At 37.4% G+C, this 14,994-nt stretch overlaps 1 protein-coding gene across 1 annotated transcript; it reads left to right on the forward strand.

Moving 5' to 3' along the window:
- Positions 1–3,370: 3,370 nt before the first annotated feature.
- Positions 3,371–14,824, forward strand: LOC142059873 (cytochrome P450 2J2-like). Its single transcript, XM_075099112.1, has 9 exons — positions 3,371–3,590; positions 6,188–6,350; positions 6,885–7,034; positions 8,421–8,581; positions 10,044–10,217; positions 10,448–10,589; positions 11,241–11,428; positions 12,268–12,409; positions 14,258–14,824. Exons 1-9 carry the CDS (start codon positions 3,420–3,422, stop codon positions 14,434–14,436), a joined length of 1,470 nt encoding a protein of 489 aa, XP_074955213.1. The 5' UTR covers positions 3,371–3,419; the 3' UTR covers positions 14,437–14,824.
- Positions 14,825–14,994: the final 170 nt, after the last annotated feature.

Raw genomic sequence — 14,994 nt, forward strand, 5'->3', positions numbered from 1 at the left:
AACACTTATGACAACACTGATCAGAGGGGCTGCAAGGGCAACAAATGTCACAGAAAACAGAGCCTTCAACACCTCTGTGCAGGCTGGGCAGACACCATGCCATGCCGCAACGCACAGAGTCAGTCTTTAGAAACTGCCAGTGACTGCTTCGAGAAGCAACCACTGAGGGACCTCAAAGCAAAGCTGCTGCTTGTTCAGTATGGTGGGCACCAAGCAATCCCCATACAGAAGTGTCCTAGTGCATTTAGTTCTATAATAATGCGTTCGGTTTCTGCTTGCTCTAGACACAGCCATCTATGGGTTCCACAAAACATTAAGCTAGAAAACAACAGGGTTACAGAACATGAAGTAATAATCAATGACATGCTCGCCAAGTCTGACCACTCAGATTTAAAAAAAGGTTTAAGAAGTTTTTTTTAAAAAGTGGACTGGAGGGACGAGTATTTTGTGATTTTAAATTTGTCAGTATAGAAGTTCACTAGAATTTTAATATTTCACACTAGTTTCTTTTTTTCTTTTTCTTTTCTAAGTTTCATTGTAATCACCATTATTAATAGGTAATTTCAAGGCTAAATTTGTCTTAATTCTGGTAATTCTGAAGTGTATAAATCACACCCTCATTGACAGGATGCATGCATCAACAGCTTTCAGTCATCTTTCACTGTTAAAAAACTTGCAAACTTGGCAAATGATTCTGTGCACAAACAACAAGAAATAGATAGTGCTTGCTTCCTTTTAACCAGATGGGACTGGCTGGACAAAAAAAGAGGGGAAAAAACATACAAAGAAACCAAGTTCTGATGCACACAAGCAGCAAGTCAAGTTAGATAATTTCATCAGGTAACTCATTTTAAAGTCTCCAATAGCACTGAAACCTGAAAAATGGGTGGATAAATGACTGCTCAATAGCATACCTCAGTAAGTGCAATTTTTTGGTAAATATAAGAGTTATCCTGGAACTGTCAGAATTGGCTGATAAAACCATAAAGGTATTTAATTTCAAATTGCTTCTCTCAGATTTTTTTCTATTTAACTCTTCAAGTGTAAGATTCATAGAAGCATGCTACCAAAATTATGTTCCTGGACCTTTGCTGTATCCACTTCTCTGCCCAAAAAACTAAACAAACAGATTAAAAAGGCACACAGGCACACTCCTTGCCCTCTGATGTCTTCTCCCCTTCCACACTTTCTGGAAAGCATCTGCACACACAGCCCACTAAAGCAGGAGAGCTGCATGGTACTGCACAGAGAAGTCAAGTAGCGGTTGCTCAGAAAAGTAAAGCAAGCAAATGCTGCAGTGTCGCTGCTTGTCTGCAGCCCCCCTGAAACTGCCCTATAGATCATGTTTGAATCTGAACTTATTAAAATCCACTAAAGCAAAAAAAAGCCAAATGCTCATCTTGAACGTTTTTCAAGACTGAACAATACAAGATTGTATTTAACAGATTTTCTTTTATTAACCCACAAAAAAAAAAATCAAACTCATTAGAATATTGACTGAAATGAGTGTCCATACCTGTAACTCTCAGAGAGTTTTTTGAAGTTTAAAGGAAGTCAGAGGAGTTTTTAAGAAGCCCATGGACAGCATTAAACCTTTATATTTCATGATCATCGAGTCCAATCAATAACCTTGATTTTGCTGAAAAGTTTTGAGCTGGAAACTGCAGACTGGAAAATTCAGCAAGCCTGCTCAGAGAAATTATTATAAAATTTTAAAACAGACAACTTGTACAATTGCATGGATTCCCTTAATACCCTATGCTTACTTGAAGATATAACAGTAGCTGAATTCTTGATCAAAGTATTGAAAAATACAATATAATATATCAGCCAATAAATAAAAAAAAATCACTATACAAAGTAAGGCTTCATACAGACACCCCACGGGGCACCAAATAATCGAGAGATGGAGAAAGCTGTTTTACAATCACAGTATAAAGGATGTAAACGACTGTAACTAAGGCTTATGTCCAGCCAAAAGATGGTATTTAGGACCAAAGTCTGAAGCACCACACACACTAAAACGACTCAACCTTGGAAGTCCACATATGTTGGAGTCCTGCACCTTCTTTCCTTTGCCTCCTAAATCCCGAAGGAGATGGTTCCTGGTGATTCACTTAGCAGACAGAGGCACCCAAAGTCATCTCCAGGTTCACTACTGCAACTTGCTTTGGCGCTTCTAAATCAGCAAGATCTCCAATTTCTACATTGCCTAGTGGCTGAAAAAGCAAGGAATAGAAGCAGCTTTAAGAGAAAACAGATTTTACCATCCCAACAGGAGTAGATAAAATGGGAGATGAGGTCTGAAATCCTGTCCCAAATGAATAATAATAATTTTAAAAAATTATCTGAAAGGAAACTGAAGAGATTACCTAAATCCATCATCCTGTCCCAAAAAACCAGAATTATGCCATTTCTGTTTGCTTTCCAGTGGTGGTGATTTCCAAAACTTTCCGTGCAACCTACTGTAGTCCATAGATTACATCAAAGTCAGTGAGTAACACATCAGAAAAGTAAGCCTCTTTTTAAGTTAAAATTTGCTACACATCAGTACAAACCTCTCCTGTGAAGCTTATAGGACCACAAATCAATAAAGATTAAAAGTTTTGCCTCTTCCTTCAGTTTATTTGTTCTTTTTCACAGACAAAATAGAACCGCTGCATTTTTTTCACCTCCAAGATTTGCGCCAGGAATTTTTAATGCTTAGCATAAAAAAGTAAAATAAAAGAAATAAAATTTATAAAACACCATACAATTCACCGGACAGAACAATAATCTCTCCATTGTATTCTGCATAACGTCATAACTTAACCCAGAATATGATAAAAGGGGAAAGTAGATATTCTCCTAATACTTAAATTACACCTCTTTTTTAAGGCATTAATTTAGCTTTCTCCTGCATAAATTCAATTCTTTTTCATCTCAGAGACCATATCCTAGCAGACAGGTATTGTGTAGATGTTTCTTCTTCTAGAAAAGAGACCACATAATAAGTGTAGTATTTCAGAAAGATAAGAAGTAATGCATTCTGCTGTTTAACTGCAGGAAACTGCACAAGGTGTTACCATTATGCAAAACGCTTGATATCTTTGGACAGCTGCTCAATAATTAGCATTTTGACACAGTATCAATACTAAGGAGGAACAAAATTCTAAGTGAAAAAAGAGACAGGTAACAATTACAGATCGTAAAAGAGAGTAGGTGTGGCTTGGCTAACTGCAAGGAATCACGTATTTCAGTTTTCTAAGGACTTCAGCTTGGGAAAGCATTAGACTGTCAGAGAGAGAGGGGGGCATAGCTAAAGCAGACATACATTCTTTAAAAAGAGTTTGACTTCAGTAGAAGCTCATCTACAAAACTCTAAATTTTCATATTAAAAAAACCCAAAACAGACCCTGAGAAGTTAAAATTTAGATAAGATGTTGGGGATTGCTGAGGTTTTTGTAGCTCTAGCATTATGTCTCCTGATTTTGCAGTTCCTGAAGATGCAATGGATGCGTACCCAGCTTCCTCCAGGACCAGTTCCCCTCCCAATCATTGGAAATCTGTGGCTGTTGGACTTCAAACTTCGTCGAGAAACTCTCATTAAGGTATTTATTTATCTCTACGGTTGAAAATCAGTCTTAATCTGTTTTTAAGTTAAATTGTACATTGCATAAGAATAGTCTAAACTTGAAATTACTTTTTTTAAACCTCAAGCCTGACTATCAGCCAATTTCAAAGAATCCAAGGACCCTGCATTAATAAAAATATTTCTGAGTTAGCACCATAATTGCTTTACTCCTTGTTATTTTCTTTCTCTTTTGAATATGGTAACATGCATAATATTATCACAAGCACTGTAAATATCATCATATTCCATGGACAGCTTTATTCTTTATTTCTGCGTTGATACCTAGCCTGTAAACCACCTCTAGTAGAACTTCCTTCGCCTGAGACCAAAGACTGGAGTGTCTCCAGGCCACAATTGGTCCGATCTCCATTAGAAGACCAAACATATACTCTAAACTGACTCTTCTTTCCTTATTTGCCCAGCAAAGAGATTTATTGTCTGCAGTAAACTAAAACAAAGCAAGAAAATTTAATTGCTGTTACATTCACAGTGTGATTCCTTTATAAACCAATTAAAACTATTTTAAAAAGTAAGGAACTTGATTCAAAAAGTTTGAGGAAATACAATAGAAAAAAATAAGAAAAATCACATAGAAGCTATAGGAAAGAATGCAAAAACATTGCTTTGCTTTCTTCAGAAGTTAGAGGCAAGAAAATACAATCATTTTGGTTCATTAATAAAATAAACAGGTCTAGGATTTTGGCTGTATTCAAGTGTTCTTTGATTCTGATCTGACAGAGAAGACCTCTGTTTCTCTTTCTGTGGAACTTTCAGAGGTGGGCTTCTGAGAGAATCATAGAATCAGTTAGGCTGGAAAAGACCCTTAAGATCATCGAGTCCAACCATAATTTCTCAAGTCTGTATTTGAACCAGTGTAAATTGTTAGTATTTACAAAGCCCAGGGACAAGAATTCCAACAACTTCCCTGAATGTTATATGAGGAAGTAAATTTTTATTCGTTTTGGATCTGCCATTTGCTATTTTGATGTTATATAGTTCCCATATGGAGGAAAAAAGTGAACCATTCCTTATTCACATTCTGTACGTCACTCACCACTGTGCAGACTCCAGCCAGGTCACCAGTCACTGAGTTTTTTTACAGTAAAAAAATATTAAACCTTGTGAAGTCATTCTTCACAAGGAAACTATGCCATACTTTGGGTGACCCATCTCACCGGCTCTTATCTTTTGCAGTTTACTATATCATTCTTTAAACAGAATAAGAATGCAACATATCATTCAAGGTATGGACATCCCACCCCTTTATAGAATAGCAGTGATGATATTTTCTGGTTTGTTCATTACATAAACTTTCCACTGGCTCCTCTTGTTTGTTTTAAGAAGGGGGTTGTTTGCATTATTGTAATATCATTGTATGGATAGCCTTTCTTAGGATTGTCCACTGACACACTAACACAACTTTCCTGAATAATAATAGACAATTCAGAGCCCTTCATATTTCCTCATCAATTATCAATTTCACCTGCTGATTTGTCTCCCACCCACTCAGCATCATGAGATTCTTAAGAAAATTTTCACTGTCTCTGTCTTCACTACCCTGTTATCCTGGTTTCAGCTGAGATAATTTTCCTCCTAGTTGCTGGTACAGTATTGTGTTTTTGATCAAGGACTTTTCAGCTTCCCATGCTCAGCCAGTGAGGAGGTGCACAAGGAGCTGGGAGGGGACACAGCCAGGACAGCTGACCCCAACTGGCCAAAGGGATATTCCACACCATATCATGTCATGCTTACTATATAAACTGGGAAGGGTTGGCTGGGGAGTAGCAATTGCTGCTCGGGGATGGATGGGGCATTGGTTGGCAGGTGGTGAATGGCTGCATCTCTTGTTTTTCCTGGGTTTTGTTTTTCTCTCTCTTTCTACTGTTTTCCTTTTCATTACTGTTATTACTACTTTTTTTTTTTTTCTTCATTTCACTCATCAAACTGTTCTTATCTCAACCCATGAGTTTCCTTTCTTTTGCCTTTCCAATTCTGACCCCATTCCACTGGGGAGGAGGAAGGTGAGTGAGCAGCTGCGTGGTGCTTAGTTGCTGACTGCAGTTAAACCACAACACCTGGATAACATTTGACATACAGAAAACAATCACCTCAGTACACATCTGTTTTCCCAGCTCATTTAAAAAGACACCAAAATTGAATTTGCCCCATGAATGGAACAACAAAGCTCAGGAGGCAGCTGCACACTCAAAAAAACACAGACAAATTCAGCCTTTTTATATAACAACATACATTTACCTTCCACATCCTGGTAGCTGCTTCCCTCTGCGTACAACATAGGATAGCAACAGATACACTCATCGGTTTCCCGACAGATAGAACCTAGCCTTAAGGACTCTGCCTGAGAGATGTCCATAGTGTCTATTCCATGAAGCAGGATTGTCTTCTGCTTCCAAAGCACGTTACAACAGAAGGCTAAATTGTTCTGAAACCTGTAATTCAATTAGATGTCAGCAAACGGGTTTAGTTACAACTACAGAAAACTCTTAAAATTAGTATTTAATTGTATGCATTCCCTGATTTGTATTTATTAATTTAGTGTTATTAACTCTTCAGTTAACCAACATCTACGGAAAAATCTACACACTGTGGATGGGACAGACACCTATGGTTGTACTAAATGGATACAAAGCAGTAAGGGATGGCATCGTCACCCATTCAGAGGAAACTTCTGGAAGACCTCTCACCCCATTCTACAGGGATATGATGGGCGAGAAAGGTACAAGATGATGCAAAATACTGAAATATGAACAAGACATAAAGACGACACTTTCCTACATATACACACATACATGAGTTACTGCTATACAAGTACATAACTGGGCTTACACAGCAAAAAGGTACCATGAAGAGTCAGCATATTAGGAAAAGGAATAAACAAAAATTTCTCCTCTTAAAAAGGATACTACTGACTTTTCTTCTTCCCAATAGATTCAAAGGAATATTTGCCTAGAGGACTCACCCTTCAGTTTTATCACTTCTAAAACAGAAGACTGTCCATGTAGAAGACATTTGTAGACAAAGCTGCTGTGTCCTTACCAAAAACCCACTACCTCTCAGTTCCCAGGGTCACATTTATAAGCAGCTATATAGCCAGGAGTCACAAAAACCTAAGTTAGAGACCAAAAGTCAGTATTGAATTAATTGTATCTTCTTTGTTAGTAAAATATAACCTAATCTAAATTTAATTTGCCTCCTGCAGTGACAGGATTTCCCATCCCAGAAAAGAAATAAATGTTTTTGTGTTCTTCAGGTATCTTTCTGACAAGCGGGCACACCTGGAAGCAACAGAGACGCTTTGGCATGACAATTATAAGAAGCCTGGCACTCAGTAAGAACAATTTGGAGCATGAAATTCAAACAGAGGCCTGTAATCTTGTAGACATCTTTGCAAACACAAAAGGTAAATTCACTAGATGAACACTTAGAGCTTTTCCTGAAATATAGGAGATTAGGGCAGTAAAAGTTTCACAATATATTTTTACAAGTACTATAGATATTTCTCATCTTAGTGGGACTTTTACTGGCTTAATTGCATTCTTTGCAAAAAATGTTTTGTCTGCACAGCAGACAATACAAAATTGTTTTTTTTGAAATAAGCATCGTAAAAATGTTTATTATCAACACAGTATTGGAGACAGCTGGTAACAATTCTTATGTTCAAGGAGTATAGGAAAACCCCATGTTCTTCTCCATAAAATACACAATTTGTGACCTGCTGCGAGTCGTTCTAGGACAGCAGGCCTTTAGGATTTGGCAGAGAACCCAACACAAGGAACGTTTCATCCACTTGTCCAAAAAATTTCTTTTTAAGGTTTGGATTAAATAGAAACCAACAGAATTTTTAGCAAGACGCCAAAATAAAGCAATTAAATATAAATATTCTGAACGGACAAATCCCTCACCCACATCACGTTCCATACTGATGTGAAAACACAGAGAAGTTGCCTAAGGTCTCCCTCCAGCTCTCCTTGCAGTAGACAGAGCAAAATGGCACATCTCTCTTCTGAGAGCAACATACTTGCAAATATTTAAAATGTAAGAGATGAACAAACTGTCGACTCTGAGTCCCTGTACAGCTGCCCAAATCTTTACCTTCCATGAAATCCTTCCTCAATTTTAAACACAATAATTGTATTTACTCTTTCCAAGAAGGACTACAAGCACTGGACTTAAGTCAGAGACGCATAATCTACCATTTTCCATAGTAGTATAATTCTCGATTTTCTCTTTTCTCAATTTAACCCTTTTTATTTAATGGGAGCTCTTTTCTATCCCTTTATGCAAGCTTTGCTTTTCAGTCTGTGGGGAAAAAATAAACAATTCAACTGTAAAGCTGTCCTTGAAAACCAAAAGGAGACAAGTCATTTCAACATGACTAAGAAACAAAAACTTCAATTTTTTTTCTGTTTTGGGGGAAGGTTTGTTTGATTTTTAATTGCCAAACTTAAATATCTGCCTCCAGATTTGAAGGCATATGTTCTAATGAATTGCTTGTATTTTCACAGAACCCAGATCACAAGTCAAAGAGGGGAAAAGAGACCTCTCAAAACGGATAATTGCTATCTTTTACAAGAGTAAAAAGCAGATTGAAAATAAAGGTTCCCTGCACTGAAAATCCATATAGCTAATTTGTATTAAACTAGAGTTTACTTGTGTGAAATTTATCAAAGTAGTCTGATCAACTATTATTTTTACCATTTAAAAAAAAAAAAAAGTCTTCCTCTTCCTCATTTTTCTCACTATAGTCTATTCAGAAATATTCATAGTATCTACTCTATATTCACAGGCAAACCTTTCGACCCCCACACTTCGATTGTCCATGCTATTGCAAATATAATTTCTGCTGTGGTTTTTGGTCATTGCTTCTCCAGTGAGGATGAATCTTTCAGCAAGCTTATCAAAGCTATTTATTTTGTGATCTACTTTCAAGCTACTGTCTGGGGCAGGGTAAGAATCTAATTTTCTTGTCTTTTTGCTTGAAGTCCATTTGCATTTCACAAGTCAAAACAAATAAAAAGTCACTATTATTCCCAAACATTTCCATACTATTATTCTGAGCCACTGTGCAGTAATAAACTCATACGTGCCTTGTGTGTGTCATTACTGCCTTATATTCCTTCTTTATGTCAGTAAATCATGTCCTAAAATTTAAATTCTAGATTACTGGTTTTCAGATTTCCAAAACATATGTTTCAAATGAGTAATCATTTGCAGAGTACTGTGTATGTAAGATTCTTAAATCTTAAAATCAGAGCAACTTTTAAAATCTAATTTTCATTTTCTCTTGAGAATACAGAAGTGCATTTAATAGGAACTAAGCCTTCAAAGTCCTATTCTTTTGAGAAGATATCTTGCTTCTCATGTAATTCATATTACCACCAAGATCTGAGTTATTCTGAACTTCCCATAAGATACAAGTGACAATTTGTTGTGCAGATTTTGGCACACTGGCACTCTCTAACACTATCAGGTTCCCCAACACTTTCCTACAGAGATGTCTTTAAAAAAAAAATCAGAGTAAAAATCAAGGTTGAGAAAATCTGCTTGTGACCCACATTCAGCCTTCAATGACTCTGATTCACCCATTTTTCAGGAGCCCCTGTTGCATTATTAGGTATGCATCCAAAAAGTAAAATAGAATCATTCTCCTGCTCTCCTGTAACCTGATGTCCAGTATTACACAATGTTGACATTTTGGTCAGCTGATGGGGATGGAGAAGTCTGCACTGGCCTATACATCCTTAATCACAGGCCATAAATAAAACAAAGGCTCCGCCAGTAGTCCTAGAGAATGAAGTCCATTCACAAAACATATAATACAAAGAAATGCATTTTTTTTCCCCTCAACAGATACACATGCCAGCTTCTCCTGGAGGAAAGCCTTCTAAGACTGAGCAGTCAAGTCAGCTCCTACATCTTTTCAGTCTTCTATTTAAGGACAGAAAGTGTGGTTATTGAATATTGACAACTTGGTCATAACAATTTAGACTGCTGCATATTACTAATAGCTTATTAACAAATATCACACAAGTTTTCCTCAATACCAGTTCACTTAGAGGGCAATGTAAAGGTTTCATAGTCCCTTTTAGAAACGTAGAACAATTTATATTGGAAAGGCCCTCTGCATGTCAGCTAATCCAACTCTGTGCTCAAAGCAGGCCTAAGTAGATCAGAATGTTTACGAATTTGTCTGGTCAAGTCTTGAAGTCTGCAAGTAGGGAGGTTTCACACAGACCCTCTGGGAAACCTGTTTGCAGTGTTTAATCTCTCACTGACTTGAGTTTATTGCCTCTCATCCTAATTAGGAGCCCATGCGTTGCAGCGACTTCACAGAGTTATCAGGAAATCAGAACTGTGTTCTCATTTTTTAAAAAAGCGCATGTTTCTTCCTTTTTGTTTAAAATCACAGATGTATGATGCTTTCCCATGGCTTATGCGCTGTCTCCCAGGACCTCATCAGAAGGTGTTTGCATACAATGACTTCATGCACAATTTAGTTATGAAGGAGGTCCAGGCTCATGAGAGACAGAATGCAGGTGATCCACAGGATCTCATTGACTTCTACCTAGCTCAAATAACAAAAGTAAGTATCTGTTTATCACACTATCCCCTCCTTGTTCTCAATGCCTGCTACAAATATTTGCTGTTCAAGTAACTGCTCTGCAATTTTGGTATACATACTGGAATTGTTTAGCACTGAAGATTTTTGTTTTGGTAGGCTGCTCACTGTTCCAGTCAATGACAATTTCTGCATGACCAATGAAATATTTGAAATTATCCACTTCATAGTCTTCTTGCGAATGTGTCCTACAGACCAAAGATGACCCTGCTTCTACATTTAATAAAGACAATATGGTTCAGACTGCCGTTGATCTTTTGCTGGGAGGGACAGAAACAACAAGCACCACCCTTCTCTGGGCACTGCTCTATATGGTACAGTACCCAGAAATACAAGGTGAGCAAAAGCATTATCAAAGATAACTGCATTCAACACTACATCATAATGAACATCATTAAAGCTAAGTATTAGCTCAATCACTTGCAATACATCAAAATAACCCTTAGCAATGAATAGTGGTACATCAACAACTGAGACCTAGAAAATGAAGGTTTAATAAATTGTACAAACATGTGTTTTCCCCACCAGTTAACTAAGAAGCAACACTAGCAGCAATTAGTAGTAGCCAGTTTTCTCTCACTAGAAGGGGATGGCAGAGACAGAATAACAAGCTAAAGACATTTCATATGCAACCTCGTCTCTTCCTAAACTTCAAAGTAGAAAAGCTTTAAAAAGATACCTGGCCTAATGTGTATTTATAAACATAACAGAAGTTACATCTGTAATTTCAAATTTTAATCCTTTTTTTGAAACCTAGAACTGTATTATCCTCATCACCAAGTGGAACATCTCTTAAATAAGAGATCATCTTGCACTTTGGGGATATGCACTTCCTCGATCAATTGAAACCAACACAGCAGGCAAACCACATTCCAATGCATTTCATAGCAACATGATTTCTTTTTTTTCTCCAGTCCTGGACTACACTCATACAGAAATCTGCAGGGAAAAGGGGAAAAAAATTAAAATATTTTCATGTCTCTGCAGAAAAGGTTCAAAGAGAGATAGAGGCTGTTCTGGAACCCTCCCATCTCATCAGCTATGAGGACCGTAAAAAATTGCCATATACAAATGCTGTGATTCATGAGGCTTTGCGGTACAGCAACGTTACATCTGTTGGGGTCCCTCGACAATGTGTGAGGAATACAACTTTGCTGGGTTTTCGCATTAAAAAGGTAAAGAGTATACCTCCATTTTTCTTAAAGCCCTGAGCTATTAATATTTAGCATTTATATAACATCAGCTTCTACAATTCCTAACTTTGCATAGAGAGCACATGGCAATATGTCACAGACATGAAACAAAGCTGAGGGCTAAGACTATATTAGCAGATGCAAAAGGAAGCTTGCGAAAAGACAAACAGCATAGGTAGCAAATGTAAGGAGAACTGAAGTCCTTCTTCCTACTAGCCAAAAAGGGATGATGCCTGGGCATCAAAGCAGAATGTGTATTTCAAGGAATGATGAAGAAATGAGATTTAATGATTGTCAAGCCAGCTAACAACACAAGGGAGAAGGCTGGAGCAACCTATAGTCATCCCTGACAAAACAAACAAATGAACACACACACACACAAAACCCACACGCTTAAGATGATGGCAGCTGAGTACAGCAACAGATCTGACAGTCATGTTGGCAGGATACAAATGTCCCAAATATACTAAGCATAAAATTGATGTGATGGAATTGAAAGACCCAGTGAAGAGTACAAAACACAAAAATGAAGGTGTTGTTATTAGTCTGGCAAGTCTGTAAAACAATCGAAGCTCCACTACAGTTTAGTGCATGAAGACACTTCAGTAGTCCTGACATAAGACAACTTACACAAAGGCAAACATGTAATAAGTTACGGCAAAAAGAAGATAAAATGTGCATCATGTCATTGTCATGCTTGGATGTGCACAAGAGAAGATCAAGTTGAATTGAAACACTGGGCTGCAAACACAGGATGGCCTATTATCTATTAGAGACAACCATCATACCTGGAAAAATATAATCTCTGTTTCTTCTTGCAGGGCACACTCGTACTGCCAAATCTGCACTCCGTCGTGTATGACTCTGAGTACTGGGCAACGCCTTGGCAGTTCAACCCAAATCATTTTCTTGATTTGGATGGCAACTTTGTGAACAAAGAGGCATTCTTGCCTTTCTCAGCAGGTAATGCCCTGACATTTGAATATTCCTGTTCACTGTCTTGCAGCATGAGTAAAAACACCATTTCTAAGTTCTAAAATTTTAAATACATACTTTTATAAAAACTTATTTGACACAAAGATTTAAAGTCAGGTGTTCTAGTATTTTACATTTTGTACACATTCAGAAGATGAGTATGGCTAAGAGACATAATGCTATCTCCTTGGTATATGTATGACTCCAACTATAAGGGCATCTGAGCAACTCAGTCCCTAATGCAATAATGTCTCCAGGGAAGGAGAGTCCACAGCCTCCCTGGGCAGCCTGTTCCACTGCTCTGTCACCCTCACAGGAAAGAAGTTTTTTCTCATGTTTAGGTGGAAATTCCTGTGTTCCAACTTGTGTCCATTGCCCCTTGTCCTGTCATTGGGCCTTTAAATGGGGAACCCAAAGACAAAAGTAATGTGATTTGTCAAAATATGCAGAGAAAATCTTAGATAAAGCAGGAAACAAAACCTCAGTCTCCCAAATCCTACAGTAACAGTCTAGCAACAGGTTCTCTTGTATCTCCAGAAAACTAGCAAAATACAGTCTTTTCAGAGAACATTATTTGGCAACCAAAAAAATTTCTAACTTTTCAAAAGCATATTACAATGTACAACTAATTTACAATGCAAAACACACTGATACAAAGATGTGGGAGGAAAAAAAAAGTGAAAAGCAGTACAAAACATAATTTGGAGAGTTTCTCTAGACTACCAGTTCCTCCAATAATCAGATTATGAAGAAAAGCAGCACAGAACAGAAAGCTGGTGTTATTTACTGAAAATTAAAATATAAAAATTAAACAATAAAAACATTGGAAAACAGCTAAGGTTTTTTATATTACGATGACAGATTATACCATTATACATTTGTCGTAAATAAAAAAAATGTACAAAGCAGTCAGATTAAACACAGTAAATCCAGATTTTCAAACCACTTGCTGAAATTGCCTGTAAATCCTAAAATCATATTTGCAAATCAGGTACTTAACATCTTACCTCCTTTACTCACCAAATGTCGACTTGTTTGCATGAATCAACAACTAATTTAGGCTACCATTTCAACCCAGGCATAGAAAACTTCCTTTTCTAACTTGTTTTGGTTGTTTTCTGTTTATATAGTCTGAGTATTTATACATCCTGAATATATATAATTTTTTTTGTCAGTCTGGGATAGATATCCTGAAATACACTGTGAAAACAATATGTCAAAATGAATCACTGAGCCTACAAATCACTGCACATGCCCACGCTTCATTCCCTTAGCTTACATATCTGCTCCTGGACAGTGTTAGAGAGAGGATTCTGGGCTACAAGGACCCAATATAACCTTCTTAATTTCTATTGAAGAAAGCTAGATTACATCATTCTACTTCGCTTCAGAATTGAATCCCAGAATGCTCCAGTCCTCCCTCCTCAACAACCAAAGACAAGCCTCTGCAGTCTATGAAGCCTTTTAAAACGAGGCCTTCTCTTAACCAAGGAGCAATTCATGGTTCTCACAGAACAAGAAGCAAAAATGAAAAGGAAGAATCCCATACATGCTCCAGGGGAGGGAAAAACACAAAACAAAACAAACCCACCTCCATAAAAACCCACTCCCAAACAAACAAAAAACCAACAGTCAACAGAATTAGAGGTATACCGTTTCTCAGTTAAATAAATGTTTCCCCCCCACCTCCAAATGCATCTTCTGTCTTTACAGAAAGAAACAGAAAATAATTAATTACCTTACACTAGAAGAATTTATAGAACTCGGTAGAATTTCATCTGACATTTTTCAGGACTTAGCTTTATAGAACTAACTCTTTTTCCCTTTCTTCTGCAGGGCACCGTGTATGTTTGGGGGAACAGCTGGCACGAGTTGAACTGTTCATTTTCTTTACCAACCTGCTTCGGGCATTCACATTCCAGCTCCCTGAGGGAGTAAAGGAAGTCAATTTGGAGTACATTTTGGGTGCAATACTGCAGCCACATCCATGTAAATTGTGTGCTATTCCACGCTAGTCTGCAACATACTATAATACAGAGGGGCTTCAACCAGTCAATAAGTGCAGATATTTCACAAGCACGATTCACTATCTCAATTGTATTCAAATGTAGGTAGCTCAGCATAGCAAATCAATAGAATGTTTTTATTTAGGAGGCCTGACCTCATATAGTTGAGCTTTTTGCAGTTGAAGTAAGTGGTCTCGCCCAAGCTCATATAATCGCATCTTAGGCATATACAAGTACACATTAATAGGTTACCAAAAATGTATTTTCACACTCACAGTAGCAATGAATTAAATGTAGGATTTTAGAGAAGCGATCTGTACCAAGCACGGTTTCCTGCATATGTGTCAGGTATCACACAACTGTTCCGATGCCTCAATAAAAAATAATTTTCTTCAGTATGCTGTTACTCCTTTGTGTTCACAGAAGGCCTTTTCTTACAGCCTTTTGCATAAGGTAACAGAGTATACATGCTTAGCGTTGGCTCCTCCTCCTCCCCTGTTCACACTCCCATAAAGCTTTATATATTCTAGTATAAACTTCACACATGCAGAAATGATTGCAGAATGG

Source organism: Phalacrocorax aristotelis, chromosome 7 (genome assembly GCF_949628215.1).
Source record: "Phalacrocorax aristotelis chromosome 7, bGulAri2.1, whole genome shotgun sequence".
In the NCBI taxonomy this organism is placed as follows: Eukaryota; Metazoa; Chordata; class Aves; order Suliformes; family Phalacrocoracidae; genus Phalacrocorax; species Phalacrocorax aristotelis.